The 15,403-nt window shown below is 49.7% G+C and overlaps 1 protein-coding gene across 2 annotated transcripts in view; it reads left to right on the top strand.

Annotated features, from left to right (window-relative positions):
* The first annotated feature begins 5,883 nt into the window (after positions 1-5,883).
* The window catches only part of SH2D4B (SH2 domain containing 4B), a 111,919-nt gene continuing 102,399 nt past the window's right edge, over positions 5,884-15,403 (top strand). For both annotated transcript variants that reach the window (XM_073019019.1, XM_007962760.3), the window contains exon 1: positions 5,884-6,520. In XM_073019019.1, the coding sequence (XP_072875120.1) occupies positions 6,337-6,520 (184 nt within the window). In that variant the 5' untranslated portion in view covers positions 5,884-6,336. The remainder of the gene's footprint in view (positions 6,521-15,403) is intronic.

The following is a 15,403-nucleotide window of genomic DNA, read 5'->3' as shown; positions in this document are numbered from 1 at the left end:
AAAACCTTACCTAAAACAAGGTTAAGCAAAAGCAGTTTACAGGCTCTCATAGATGGGAAGGATGTGTGAGGGTCACATACTGAGAGGAACCAGGGCTGCGGCTGCTGGAAGGAGCCTTACCACTGCCAGTGTGCTTCCTCCCCATCGTCAGCATCTCTGCTCTCTGCATGCCGGCAGCTCTCTCTTAGGGCACGCAGACCTCTCCCCTGCGGGGAAGCATGACTGCCAGCAGCCCCGAGTTAGCGACTATCATAGAAACCCAGTGTATTTCTCTCTTGTTTATCGTTCTGAGACCTGAGTCACAGGCCTGTCCAGCACTCAAGACTTTTTCTTTTCTCTATTTTTTGAGACAGATTATCACTCTGTCCCCCAGGCTGGAGTGCAGTGGCCCGATCTTGGGTGCAAGTGATTCTCCTGCCTCAGCCTCCCGAGTAGCTGGGACTACAGGTGTACGCCACCACATCCAGCTCATTTTTGTATTTTTAGTAGAGATGGAGTTTCACTATGTTGGCCAGGCTGGTCATGAACTCCTGACCTCCCGCCCGCCTGGGCCTCCCGAAGTGCTGGGATTACAGGCGTGAGCCACCACGCCTAGCCAAGAATTTTTCTTTTAAACCTGGAGTTTGGAGATGCTCACTAGTCAGACAGAATCAGCCACCACAGCCCACTCCCTCAGCCAGTATTACTACTAAGTTAGTGAGGAACCAGGCCCCAGATTAAGAAGCAGAACTCACACTGTCATCTGCTGTGCGCCTGGCTGGCTCATGCATACCTTGTCTGTCTAATGTGAACCAAAGCCCTGTGGCGCACCCTGCTGATTACCCCCAGTGGTTATCCACAGAGGAGGAAAGGGAGTCATGGGAGGGAGGACCTGGGAAGTCTCTCGGCTGGCAGGTTGGGTGACACAGGTCCGGTTGGCTGCAAGCCTGGGCTCTGCTGTTGTAATCATGAATGGGTGTGTGTGTACAGTTGTTTACAATGTCAGCGTGGGTGTGCTTGTTTTTAGAGACACATGCCACTGATCCCATGGTGAGGAAAATCCCAAGCCCTCCCCATGATTTTTGCCAGTGTCTGGGGACTCCTGCTCCTGGCAGCCCATGTGTCCCCAACTCCTGTGTCCTTGAGGGACCTCTGTTGAGCCCTGCCTCTATTCTGGCAGAGTTAGAGAAAATTCGTTAAAAAAAAAATAAAGTTTAAATTCATTTTTAAAAGTAATAAAAAATTCTCACAGCACGAGTTTTGATGAGATTTGGGGCAAGGTGGGCCACAACCTTGGGTTGTATGGCCACTTCCCCCTCTTCTTCCCCTGTTGTCTCTGCAGCTCAGAAACCCCAATTTCCTGGCCTGTGTTATGTGGAGGAACTGAGCTCACCCCCCACAGCTTCATCTCCAAACCTAGCAAGGATCCTGCCCAGATCTGGAGCTCCACCTTTTAATAGAACTTATTTTCTCTCCTTAGAAAGCAGTGGGGGTGGAACGATTCTTTTTCCTGATGCAGATATGTAAAACTGGGACATTGCTACACATAATATTTTAAACCTGTCTTCCCTCTTACCAACGAACACGTCACTAGCACCATCTAGGCCAATACATTTCTCAACATCAATTTCAGTGGCTGTATTACATTTTATCCTACGGATGTGCTCTCGTTTATACTCTAAACCCCTTTTATTGAACACATCACTTACTCTGAAATTTTCAGTGTTATGATGGATGTTGCAGTAATTATTCTTATGTATGCACAGAACCCCCAGAGGACATGACTACTGAAGGGTGTGCTGGCAGGATCACGGGTGAGGATCTAGCAAATTGTCCCAGCTTCATTGGGACTGAGCTTTCACCCTCTTTGCACTACTTTGAGCTGCCATTTTGATCATATAATAATGATTTAGTAGAGCTCTTTTTTGGTTCAACCTACCTATTCTTGTATCAGAACTAAAATGTTTAATTTTATAAATTTGAAGAGTGGCACAATATAGAGTTCACTATTCCTCAGTATTTTCAAGGCTGCTTCTTATCTGTTCATTCTTTTGGTTAACTTGGGAATCATTTTATCAAGTCTCTACTTCCCAATTTCCTTTCAGTGTTGGCTCGAAATGATATTCAATGTATACATTAACTTGAGTTACATTTTGCTGCATAATACTGAGTTACATTTTGAGTATTATGTATTACTCATAATACATATTGAGTTACATTTTGCTGCATAATACATTATCCCCAAGTTTAACACCTTAAAGCAGCACATATATATCTCATACCCTTCTGAGGGTCAGGAATCCAGGAGCAGCTTAGCTGGGTGACTGTGGCTGTGGGTCTCTCACGAGGCTACAGTGAAACTGCTGGCCAGGGCTGGAGGATCCCTTCCAACCTCACTCCATGACTGTTGGTGGGAGGCTTCAGTTCTCCACCTGGCTCTCACAATATAATTTCCCCCAGAGTCAGTTATCAGACAGAGTGTGCAACCAGTAATCTATCTGTTAGAACATGTCACTTCTGGCATATTCGACTGGTCACTCAGCCCAACCCTAATACATGTGAGAGTGACTATGCAAGGGTGTGAGTTCCAGGAGGAGAGCATCATTGGAACCATATTGGAGACTGGCTAATACACAGATTAATGGCACATCTGACAATACGGGGTCTTTCTGAGTGTCAGTGTGGTGTGTTCCTATATGAACTTAATTCTATTAAACTTAATTAAATTCTAGGTATGCTCTCAGTGAAGATTTTTACTTTTGTTCATTACAGGTCCCCACACTGTTAAATTCATTCCAAATTAAAGGATCTTTTCTTTTTTTCACATGGCATTTTCTAAGTAATTGTTGCACTCATATAGGAGATGCTGTTGATTTTGACACCCATAATTTTTCAGTGGAGACAAGGCAGACACTACTCCAGACTCTCACCTGCTATCACCGATCCTTATGTGTGGCTGTGCCAGGCTCAGCTGTGCTGAGATGATGGGGCTGTCTGGCCATCATTGGTCATATGGACTTCAGATTTGAAAGGATTTTATGGAGAAGCAGAGTGCCTGATATGACTCTCTGGGACCCCCATTTCTGCCCTCCTTGGCTCCCACTGGCAAGGCTGACTCAGTTCCTATCACCTTCTCCTGGACTTTGGCCAGAGTCCACTGGCTGTTCTCCCTGCCTCCTGCCCTCTCCACACCAGTGCCCTCTCCACACTAGTGCCAGAGCTGCTTCCAAGAGATGCCTCAAAGCCCGCTTCCAGCTCAGGAACCCCAGGGGACATGGATGGTTTCTCCATTGCCACTTCCTAGCCTTCCTGGTATAGGCAGGTCTGGTTTGCCTGCAGGTCCCTCTCTGGGGTGGGTCCCTGCTCCATAGATGCTGAGCCTCCAGAAGTCCATTCTTTTATAGCACATTTGAAAGCCTTTGAAATGCATTATAGTTCAGTCATATGAATTATGTAAGTATATCCTACTCATTGTATAAAACAACACAGAATTGTCTAAACTGTCATCTTTCTCCCCATTCCAAGAAGGAGCTAAGAAGCAATGCTAAACAATTAGGAGTGTGATCTTCCATATTCTTCCCTTTGTCTCCACAAAAGCAATCAGATATACAGAATTTTAAAAATTACCCTGTGCACAGTATTCTGCATGGCGTCTTTTCATTTTCTCAACGGTGGTCACTTCCCTCGCCAAAACAGACAGTCGACTTCATTGTGACAGGAGCAGAGCTCCATGCTGGGCAACCCACCCCCACAGAGGGACACTCAGGTGGTTTCCAGTCACTTGCACAACATTGTTGCGTGCGTGGGCCTCCAGGGCCCGGAAGAAACTGCCTTCGCGTGCAACATTAAACACGCCACATGGGTTGATGAAAAATGAAAGCAAAATAAGACCAGTTGAAAGCCGGCAGAAAACCTGTGTGACTACTCCGTGGCTCCCCTGCCTGGTTTCCAGCCGCGGACTCTTGCTCTTCGGCGCGACCCCTGCTCCTGGGGTCCTCTGGGGTCCTCCCGCACCCAGGCCCCACACACTCGGGTTGCGAAGCCGAGTGCCTCCCCGTGCGGCCGCCAGGGGGCGCCCCAGGTCGGGCCGAGCGCCGCCCCCGCCCAGGAGAATTGACAGACGCGCGGGCGCCGAAGCTGGTCTTTCCAGAAACCGCACCGCGCCCGCTCCCGGGCTGCCATCCGCGGCTGGGTCACGCTCATGTCTCCGCGATTCGGTGTCTCTTGGCCTCCTGCCCCACTGACCTGGGAGTGCCAGGAATCACCCCACCCCCAGCGAGGTCCCCTCTGTTGCACAAAATGGGCGCTAGCTGGGGTCATTCTAGTTTGGCCGCCTCACCCTCCTCCAGGGTGGCACCATCACCATTCTTGCCCGCCTCCAGCCGGCCCATTCCTGCTGCTCCCTACAGCGTTGTCCCTGCCCCGTGCCCTCTTGTGGTCGTAGGCATCTTGCAGCCCGGGAAAGACAGAAAGAAGCTGCCCGCAGGAGCCCAGACCCTGGGTGCCTTCCTCCCCTTGTGTCCTCTCTGGACTTGGGGGTCCCCCACCAGCCACGGCGAGAGCGAGAAAGATAATAGCTGGGCGGAGGCTGGGGAAGACCCTCGGTCTCAGAAACTGAAGGGAGCCAGGACTCCCGGTTGGGGGAGTCAGTGCAAGCCCTGAGGTGGGAGAGGAGGGCGGATGAGTCCAGGACCACAGCTCTGCAGGGGACAGGCAAGTCCTGTGGCGGCTCTAGGAAAGTCTGGGTCACACTGGGACCTGCCAGCTGGACCTGGTTGGGGAGGGGTGGGGCGCCTGACTCTACTCCTGTGACCTGGACATTGCCCAGCTGAGCAGGAGCTTTGACCCTGTGGGCTTACAGCTCATCTGAACCTGCTTAGTCCATCTTCCTGTTGTGTTAAGGCAGAGGGGGAAGAGTGCCAACTCTCCACCCCCCTTCTATCACTCCTGGGTACCTGATCCACCTTCCACCCTCATGGGTAAGGAAGGGGACAGGAAGGTCACCAATCCAACCAAGCCACAGTGCCAAATCCTGTTGGTTCGTTTGTTTTCCCCTGGTTGGGTTATGTTTTCAAACCATCAACAGATTCATAGCTGCTGGTGGATGTCAAATTTCAAAATAGGGGAGTCCCAATACGGTGACTTGACCATTAGGAAGTCACAGGCAAGCCACTTACTTTCTCTGAGTTTCAATATCCTTGTCCCAATAAAAGGGCAACTGTGATTAGCTCTGAGCACATATTTAGGGTGAGCTTTCACCCTAAAGATCTCAGCAACAGCAGCTTCTACTCACCTTCACACATCAAAGAGGATGGGTTCCCTCCCAGCAGAAGTCAACATGCCGCCCTTCCAGTGTGCTTCTGATCAGGCACAGAGGAGAGCCAGTTTCATCTTCTTTCTTTTTGGTCAACTCCAGACATCTGCAACAAACAAGAAGATTAACAACAACCATTAAAATTGGCCCCTGGAGAGTTTATCTGTCAGCGCACGCATGGCTGCAGGATCTCATTATAGGCCAAAGGCAAAGGATGTCTGCTTCCTTTCTGTCCTGGAATTCCGTGATAAAATCCCCTCCAGTTGTTTCTACTGATTCCATTTTGTTTTCTTTCTTGGCTATAACACAGATAGGAGGAAAAATCTTTCCTCCCTCAAGGCAGAGTTTTAAACGCATCACCTCAGAATGCCAAATGTTCTGGAAAGGAAGAAAGTTGGCAGCGAAGGAACCTGCAGAGAGAGGGACTGAGAGGGCTGAAGGGCCCAGCAGCTCCTGGCAGGCTCTTCTGGTCTCTGTTTGAAATTGGCTGAAAAGACATGGAATTTAGTAGGCAAGTCTGCCTCCTTCTCCTCCTCTTATCTGCAGAGGAGAGATCGGTTCCCAGCTGGCCGGGGCAGTGTCATTGATACAGCTGGTGTCATTGTTACCTTCCACTAACAGATCACTTGACACCTACCGGCTCAGGCAGGGCTGGGACTGGGCATTTCCTGGCTGAGCTGGAGGCTTGGGCCCTCCCCATTGTCCCGGAACCCCAGGTGAGGCCAAGACATGGGCTCTGCTGGGATGCCATGCTTGGTGACCCAGCAGAAGGACTAGATTGCTCCTGGTGGGTGCTCCCCCTTGCAGAGTCCCAGCTGCCCCTTTGGGTCCTGTTGCCTGGCCTCTTTTGCTGTCCTGGGTAGAGGAGATGAGTTTGTCGCTGGCTGCAAGCTGAGGCCAACTGACGCTGCTGCGCAGAGAAGGGGCACCGAGAGTGGCCTCGGATTGAGGAGCCTGTAGTGCAGAGCAGCCCGTCGGGCCTTCCGCCTGGCCCTGCTTCCCCAGCCGGCTGCCCTTCTGGTGAGTGCATCCCAGGTGGCATCATGCTGCAGCAGATCCTGCACGACATGTACATCGACCCTGAGCTCCTCGCCGAGCTCAGTGATGTGCAGAAGCACATCCTCTTCTACAAGATGCGGGAGGAACAGCTGAGGCGCTGGAAGGAGTGGGAGACTTGGGAGTCCCTGGCCCAGGACAAGGGTCTCAGGCCTACGAAGACCAAGCGAGGTACGTGGCTGGGAGTCATGGAGGGATGGGCCACCAGTCCCCCAGGAGATAGAAAAATTAGCAGGGCCAGGCTGTGCCCTTCTTCAAGATGGGCACTGGGGTAATGAGGCCTGGGGGCTTGAAACCCTTGTCCTGTAGGCATCAGGTCCCATGAGCCTGTGCTTTTGTCTTTTGGCCAGGAACTTAGGGCTTCGAGGCTGCTGCAGAGGCTGCCCAGGGGCCCTTATTGGGGTAGGGGAGTTGGGACTTGCTTTGTCTTGTTGTAGAAGGCCTGAGTTCTGGGAAGACACCACTGAGACTTCAGATTGTGTTCCGACGTGGTTGGCAATGGTAGGGTGAACGAGGGCATGTTTTTGACCCTTACCATTGGTTCTTGGCCAGAGTGTGGTATAGACATGCAGTTCCTCTCTCCTTGGCACACGTGGCAAACCAGTTCTCGGCTAGGGCCCCATCTGTGGACTGTGCCTCTCCCTCCAGGTCCTCCGGCAGGAGGATGCTGTGGGTTGTCCCTGGAGTCCCACTGGGCATCCGGAGAGAGGGCATCAGGGAACATCCCACACAGAGAATGACCATCTCCAAATGGTCGTGGCAACTGCAGATGAGAAGCAAGGGCCTAGCCTACATTTCATGTGTTTTGTATGCAAAGTCTTGTGCCAGTCAGTCTTATGGACTGGTACACCTGGGGGTGAAGGAAGTCGTTTGGGACCCCTGGGCCAGAAACTGGCAGGCCGCTGAGGCTTGGCTTGGCACAGGACTCAATCCTGCTGGGGATGGTAGTTTCTGTGGATGCTGCCTGCACTTTACAGTTTGCAAGGCTTCGCCTTTTGAAGTTTTCAATCCAGGACAAAGTCCTGTTTCAGGGCTGAGCGCACAGCTCCCTTGGTGATCTGGCTCTTCTCCATGCCAGACTCACTGCTGGCCATTCCCCACCAGGTACCACAGGCCATGCTCGCACCATCTGGACATGCTTGCTCTTGTCTCTGGTCTTCACGTGAGTGGCTCTTACTGTTGGGAATGTCCTGCCTTCATCCACCTGACAGACTCCATCAGGACTGGCCCCCTGCCCCGGAATGTTCATGAATGCTCTTGCATAGGGCAGTACTTGCTCCTCTGTGGCTGCCTGGCATGTAGGACCCACCCCTACCCTGGCACTTGCCACCCTGTCATTGTCATTCCTTGTCTGCTTGCCTGCTCTCCAATGGGCTCAGAGGCACTGGCGTGTGAGGCCTTACTCCACTCTGTCTTCCTCCCCTGGGCCCAGCACAGAGCTGGCACATGGTGTTAAAGACACAGCAGGACCCTGCCGGGGAGGTTGGGTCAGAGCTGTGACTTGGCTGCAGGTGGCGGGTGCCAAGGCTGGGGCCTTCTGGACTGGGCTGCGCTGGCAGCTGCATCACTAACTGGTGGAATGACAAGCCACCTTGCCAGCCCCACCCGGCCTGAGCCCTGGGGACTCGCGTTGCCCGCATGATGACTCTTCTGGGAGGGAGACAGATGCCTAAAATTTTAACTGCAAAAATATTTGTACAGAGATTTGTCACACATTGACATCTACATTTTCATATATAAATTATACATTAAACTCATTTGAATTTCTGGTGCAGAAGGTCCTTTTTCTGGTAATTAATTTTCTGATTTATAAAGAATGGAAAAGCAGGGAAGCATGCTGAGGAATGTGTGTATCCCAGGTCAGGATCCCACTCGGATCCCGGCTCTTTGCTTTGGTCCTGCCTTCTGGAACTGTCTGGGCATGCCACTGCGGAGCCTGGGGGCTGGCCCCGCCCAGGAACCCGAAGAGCTTTCAGCTGGAGGGTCCAGGATGTACAGGATCTGCTTCATGTCCTGGGATTGTGATGAAGGGTGGCAACAGCTTGTGAGCTTTACATTGACTGGGTGCCTACCCAGCCCTTGATGCTCCCATATCCCTGCAGGGTGGCAGGGCAAGTTCCCTGATTTCATTTCAGTTAAGGAAGGTGAGGCTCAGAGAAGTGATGCGCTACATCCAAGGTCACCCAGCTGCTACATCTCATGACTTGGACCTGTGGTCTGGTGACTGATTTTTTTTCCATTCATTCACTTCCAATCTCGGGACTCCAATTAAACAAATGAGCTGTGCACACATTCACTTGTTCACTCATTCACTAATTCATTCACTTATCCAGCATTACTATGTGCTGACTTCTGTGAATGGGACAGTGCTTGTCCTGGAGACAGTGGATAGATGGATCATAGGGAACACAGCCGACTTGAGTGCCAAGGGTGAGGCTTGGTGCAAAGCAGCCGTGCCGTGTCCCAGGGCGGGAAGTGTGCGGGGACGGGCTCCACGGAGGAGTCTTCTCTTTCTTCCCTTGATGTTGCCAGAGGACTCAGAAGGTTCTCCAGATGCTTGTGAGACCCCAGCCCCCAGCTGATGTCCAGGCTCTTGACACTGTCTTGAGAAAGAACTCAGGAATGAGTCAGAATGATAGGAAGGGCAAGAAACTTAGTGAGAAGCGAAAGTACACATTTGAAAGAGAAGTGCGGACGTGCTCATGAGAATGTGTCACGCCCAGCAGAGTCTGGGTTTCTAATTTTATGGGCGTTTCTTTAATTAGGGGATGGAACAATTATTAGGTGTTCTGGAAGAGGAGGAGATTTCAGAGAACCCCTTGGGTTACTGTCTCCTTTCTCCCTTCTTTGAGTTTGCCAGAAGAGCCATGGACAAGTCACCCTGAGTGGGATTTCAGCCGTTTTTGCTCTCTTCCTTTCGGTTTCCTGCTATCTTGTTGTTTCTTTGTCTTGTTCTTGTTTTCGCTGTTGTTTGGGTTTTCCATGCTCCTGTGACCACCCAGTGCTATTCTTGTCTCATTGACAGGCACCCTCTTTCCTGGTCCCCTCCCCACACATTTGTTCTGAAGGAAGCACCTGCTGTGGCCCTGCTGAGCTGTTTGCCGGCCCCTTGGGATCCCTGAGCACGACCTGGCTCAGTCCTGGTCAGCCTAGAGTGACACTGGGCCCCCTCTGGGCCATTGTCCCCAGTGCTCTAAAGCCTCCCTTCTCCCCTCTTTTCTGGGAATATTCCTCGCTCCTGGCAAGCCTGGCTTTACCATCCATTGGGCTCAAGTAACACTCCCCGTGGCCCTACAGACAGGCAGGCAGGACAAGGTGTGCCTTGTGCCCCAGGACCTCACAGCCCCAGAGTTGTGCCTGGTGAGGGCACAAGTAAACACTGGTGATGTGAATCATTCTCGTTTACAGAACCTAGGAGGTTTTCTTGATTCTGGGATCCACATTTGGAACCCACAGGAGTAAGCTGGGGTGAAAGCTTAGAGGTGGACTGTGAAAGGTAGGAAGGAGAGGAGGCGAGGGCGTGGCTGGACACGTCACTCCTCTGAGCACATGGCGTTTCTTTTCTGTTTTCACTTTATGCTTTGGCAAGAACCCTCTGATGTTCTGTACTGTTGTGGATGGTGTGGACCCCTCAGCTTGGTAGGTTTTTTTTAATCTAACATCATGTTTATTGCTCTATTGCATTTCTGACAAAGTTTATTGTCCAGTATGTTGAGTATATTGAGACTCAGAGAAGGCATGTTATCACATTATATCCCAGCAAGACTTAAGTCAAAACTCTCTAGCATGGCCACGACCTGTGCAATCTCGTCCTCTCCTCATTCTGCTTGGCCACCGCAGGAACGCACACCCTGTGTTAGGAATTATGAACTTCACAACCCTGTAGACTCCTCTCTGCTTACTCAGTCATCCTAGGTTCTTGGGGCCAGAGCTGGATGTGACCTGGGGACACATGACTCAAGACACATGTCCACACTACTGACCAAGGAAGCTTCCCTGTTTGGACCTGTCAGTTCTATCTTTTTTTTTTTTTTTTTTTTTAGATGGAGTCTTGCTCTGTTGCCCAGGCTGGAGTGCAGTGGCGTGATCTTGGCTCACTGCTACCTCTGCCTCCCAGGTTCAAGAGATTCTCCTGTCTCAGTCTCCCAAGTAGCTGGGATTACAGGTGCCCACAACCACACCCAGCTAATTTTTGCCTTAAATAGAGACATGATTTCATCATGTTGGCCAGGCTGGTCTTGAATTCTTGACCTCAGGTGATCCGCCCGGCTGGGCCTCCCAAAATGCTGGGATTACAGGCACGAGCCACTGTGCCTGGCCCTGTCAGTTTTATCTTGATTGACAGTTTCTGCCACTGTTAAATTGGTTCCTCTGTGACCGCCTCCTCATCCTTCTGGATGCTTTTGCCTGGGAGCCAGACGTCTTTCCCTCCTACTCTTCCCACTCTCCTGTTTGTGAAGCAAGTCTGCACACTCAGGAAGCTGCTTCTTTCCTTTGGGTTTCCTACCAGGCAGCCAGCTTTCCTGTGCCTGCTCCCTGGCTTGCCCTCATTCCAGCCAGTGGAGTGCTCTGAGCCCAGTGGGGCTCCAGCCTCCACTGCCTCCATTCTCCACAGCTGGGCTCAGGATGTGCTCCCAGATGCAGTCCCGACCTGGAGCCTAAAAGGCTCATCCTCTTTAGCATCCTCTTTATTCCTCAGCATCAAATCACTCCCACTGCCCTCATGGAAGGTGTGTGACACCGTCCTTCTCACTGGCCATCTGGCTTCCCTGTTTCCTGGGCCCATCCGGTAACCACAGCAACCTTGCCTGCTGGGCTTGGGCCCTCCTGGCCCCCATGTGTCCTCTTTCCAGGCATAGAAGTCCCGACCTTGCATGCCAGCCCTGCCTAGACCCCTGCACGGAGCCCTGCACCTGCCTGCCAACATTCCCATGGTGGCCTTGATCTCAGTGCAGTCCCTGCCTCAAGCTCATCCCTACATTTCCTTCCCACAGCAGCCGCAGACCTTTGGACACACGAGTTAGCTCACTTATCCCTCTGCCTCGGTGGCTTTCATGGCACTCATGAAAGGCACAGGTCTTTGCTGGCACCTGCCCACCTCTTCAAGCTAACTTCCACCATGTGCATCCCACTGTGTGGAATGCTGTTTCCCCAGATCCTCATGAGGCTCTTCTGCGTCATTATTCATCTCTCGGTTGAATGCAGAGTTCTTCACTGGCCACCCACTCTCAATGAGCCGCATCCCAATCTCTCTCTTTGAACACCTGCCTACTTTTCTTCCTAGCACTTAGCATGTCTGCAAGTGTCTTTAAAAAATTATGGTAAAATACATGAAATTTACCATTTTAGCCATTTAAAGTGTGTAATCCAGTGACATTTAGTACATTCAGAATGTTGTCCAACTATCACCACTGTCTAGTTCCAGAACGTTTTTCTCACTTCAAAAACAAACCCCATAGCCATGAATGGTCCTTTCCTATCCCCCACTCTGCTCAGGCCCTGACCACCACTGATCTGCTTTCTGTCTCTGTGAATTTGCCTCTTATTCCTCTGCCTTCTCCTTCTCTTTCTTCCACTTGTTCCTCTCCTTCTTCTTCTTTTGCTTCTCCTCCTCCTCTCCTCTTTCTCTTACTTTCTCCCCTCTTTCTTCTTCTCCTTTCTCTCCTCCTCTCCCTTTTCTTCTTCTCCTTTTTCTCCTCCGTCTCTTCTCCCTTTTCTTCTTCTTCCTTTCCTCCTTTCTTTTCTTCTCCACTTCTCCTTTTCTTCTTCTTCCTCCTCTTGCTTCACATATCTGTTTGCTTGTTTACGGTCCATCTCCTCCATTAGCCTGAAAGTGCCATGAGACCATGGATGTTGCTTGCATTGTTCCAGTTTCTAGTCCAGCATCAAGAACAAGGCCTGGGGCAGAGTTGGAGTGTGCATGGGTGAGTAGCGGCTAAGGTGCCTACATGTGTGCTGTGACAGGGGTTTGACTGGGGACACAGATGCTAAAGGATTGCTTTTTTGAGTGAAAGGCTGTGTGCTGCGCATTGTGACCCCTCCACCCCACTACACATCAAAAATCCTCTCTAAAAGTATAGAAATCAGAATATATGTGTGCTTTGGGATTTGTTGTAGAGGCTGATATATAATAATATATGTATAAGTAATGACAAATCTGTCATCTTTTCACTTTTACTTATCTCTCTTTCCATTTTCTTATTTTTTCTCTCTTTTTTCTTTTTTTAAAAAGAAATTTTAAAAAGAAATACTTTTAAAAAGAAATATTTTTTATTTTTTATTTTTTCTTGAGACAAGATCTTGCTGTGTCATCCAGGCTGCAGTGCAGTGACGCAATCTCAGCTCACTGCAACCTCTGCTTCCCAGGTTCAAGTAATCCTCACACCTCAGCCTCCCGAGTAGCTGGGACTACAGGCATGTGCCACCATGCATGGCTAATTTTTGTGTTTTTTGTAGAGAGAGGGTTCCAGCATGTTGCCTAGACTGCTCTCAAACTCCTGGGCTCAAGCAATCCACCAGCCTGGGCCTCCTAAAATGCTGGGATTATAGGCATGAGCTACTGCGCTGGCCACTCATTCAATTTACATTTCTTGTTTTAGGATTTGAACTTGGGTTTTAGCCTGATCAATGCTCCTTTATTTGTTTGCATTTACTTGGTGCATATTTGCCTGTATCTCCCACCACAGCCTTTTGATGCCATTTTGTTTTAGGAGACTCTCTTGGAAAATGTACATTAAATAGCATATGGTATTTTAAAGCTTACTTTTGTAAATGTATTCAAGCCCATTATCTTTATCAGGAATGAAACATGATCTACTGAAGATGAGAAACATAAGCCTATTTTTATATTCTTCCCCATGATTTTGTTGGTGTAATCAAGGATGGTAAATCAGGTTTTAGTTGATTTTGTTTACATTATATATTTCATCTCTCAAGATTTATTTTTTATGCTCATAGTAGAGGTTTTATAATGAAATCCCAATAACAATAGTTATTTGGATGTTAACTCCACTTTGTCTGGTTTCATTGCTCCCTACATGTTTTCTCTCTGAGGGGCAGTGATAAATGCTTTATTTCCCCTTTGCCCCACTGTACAAGTGATTTGTCCAATCAAGCAGTGCACCCCTCACTGTTGGGATTCTTAGCACATTACACTGAAGTCACTAAACACCATGAGAAATTCTTGCTTAAAGCTGCCTTGCGCCCCATCCCTATTCTTGCTGTCATAATATGTTCTCGGGACACCACTGATTTTGGCATGCTGATTTTCCTCAACCTCCTTCTTCAGTTTTTCTTTGTTAGTTCCAACAGCTTTTTGGTTGATTCCCTTGGACTATCTAGGGAGCTATGCTGCACAGGAACACTGGGAAGTCAGTGGAGCACATGCCCTGGATATCTGGACCGTAGCTCTTTGTAGCTGTTGTTCACAACCCCTTTCCTGGACACTGGGGACAGTGATTCTAGGACAGCACTGGGAGGGGGAGGAAGGGGTTAGGGAGGTGACCGAAGAATCTCCTCCCTGGTGTCTCTTAGTGATGTTTATTTACCATTAGTGCCCCATTTCTTTTGTTAAGAAAACATTTCCTGTCACCATGCAAATATTCAAGGAACAATTCTCTGGAGGAAATACTTGATCACGTGTGTATAAGGAGAGAAAATGAGGTGTCTAAAGGTGAGGGACAGTGTCCAGAGCCCTATGGAGGACACTAATTATTTCCAGGAAGGCAAGAAGTAAGAAGCCTCTTGTGCCATGAGAGTTGGGAAGTTGGGGCTGAGTGTGGGTCTGAGAGACCAGTTAAGGCAGCAGGTGGTGAATGAGATATTGCCAGTTTCTGAAGGGGAGCCCCAAAATCAAACAAGAAGAAAATCATTAGAAGTGGATTTATGGTGACACAGGGCTGTCCACCTGACCCCAGAGAGATGTTCTATCACCTGTCACCTGTAGGTAGGTACCCCTTGAAGCTCTGGGGGGTATTTGGAAGGCAAGCAGACCCTGACACTCTTCCAGACTTCCCACCCAAGGGATGCTCCCTTAGCTCATTTTCTGAGGGATTCTACGGTGGGAAATAGTGTCATGGATCATTTTTCTTTTTTCTTAGACAGAATCTCGCTCTGTTGCCCAGGCTGGAGTGCACTGATGTGATCTCAGCTCACTGCAACTCTGCCTCCCAGGTTCAAGTGATTCTCCTGCCTCAGCCTCCTCATAGCTGAGATTAAGGTGCACGCCACCATGCCCAGCTAATTTTTGTATTTTTAGCAGAGATGGAGTTTCACTATGCTGCCCAGGCTGGTCTCAAACTCCTGACCTCACGTAATCCACCCACCTCGGCCTCCCAAAGTGCTGGGATTACAAGTGTGAGCCCCTGCGTCCGGCCTCATTTTTCCACCCTTGGGTGGGCTTGATGCTACTTTCAAAATGCCTATAGCATGGTGGATGGATCCAGGCAACTCAATTTCATCCTGATTCCACTGGGGTGGCTTTGGAAAGTCACCTATGCAATGAGAATAACAACTCTTTCCCAACAGTTTTTGGGAGAATTAAAAATGCTTCTTCAACAAGGGGGCAGCTTCTGCCACCATGTAGGCACCTAAGAGCCAGGTTGTGTTCGTCTCCTTCCTTTCTTGGCTCTGCTGGCAGATCCCCTTGGAATTAGTCTGGGCCTCTTCCTGAGTGCTCCATCGCTTGCCCTAGTCTATGGGACCAGCCACATCACTGCCTAGCCAAACTCAGTTTTTCTGGAGTCTCAGCAATGTGGGGGTGACTTAGGGAGTGAGGTCTTTCCTGTGAGTCTCAGATCATCAACCCTTGTGTACTTTACAAGTGTACTTTTACTTTTTAGGATATATTGGAAGAAATTCAGTTTTTCCAATGAAGGGTCACTCTTGATTCTTGGGATGCTGATGAGCTTTTCAGATGAATGATGTAAAGATGAGGCATCATGGTGGGTGCAGGAAGAGCCCACGGAGAATTGCTGTGATCTGCTGGTAACTGTCGGCACAGCCTGTGGCCTGGGACTCTCTGATTGTGATTGTGTGGCTAAACACAGGGCTCCC

This window comes from Chlorocebus sabaeus, chromosome 9, assembly GCF_047675955.1.
Source record: "Chlorocebus sabaeus isolate Y175 chromosome 9, mChlSab1.0.hap1, whole genome shotgun sequence".
Taxonomy (NCBI): domain Eukaryota; kingdom Metazoa; phylum Chordata; class Mammalia; order Primates; family Cercopithecidae; genus Chlorocebus; species Chlorocebus sabaeus.
Note: the sequence above shows the minus strand (reverse complement) of the source record. Positions and strands in the feature narration are given on the sequence as shown.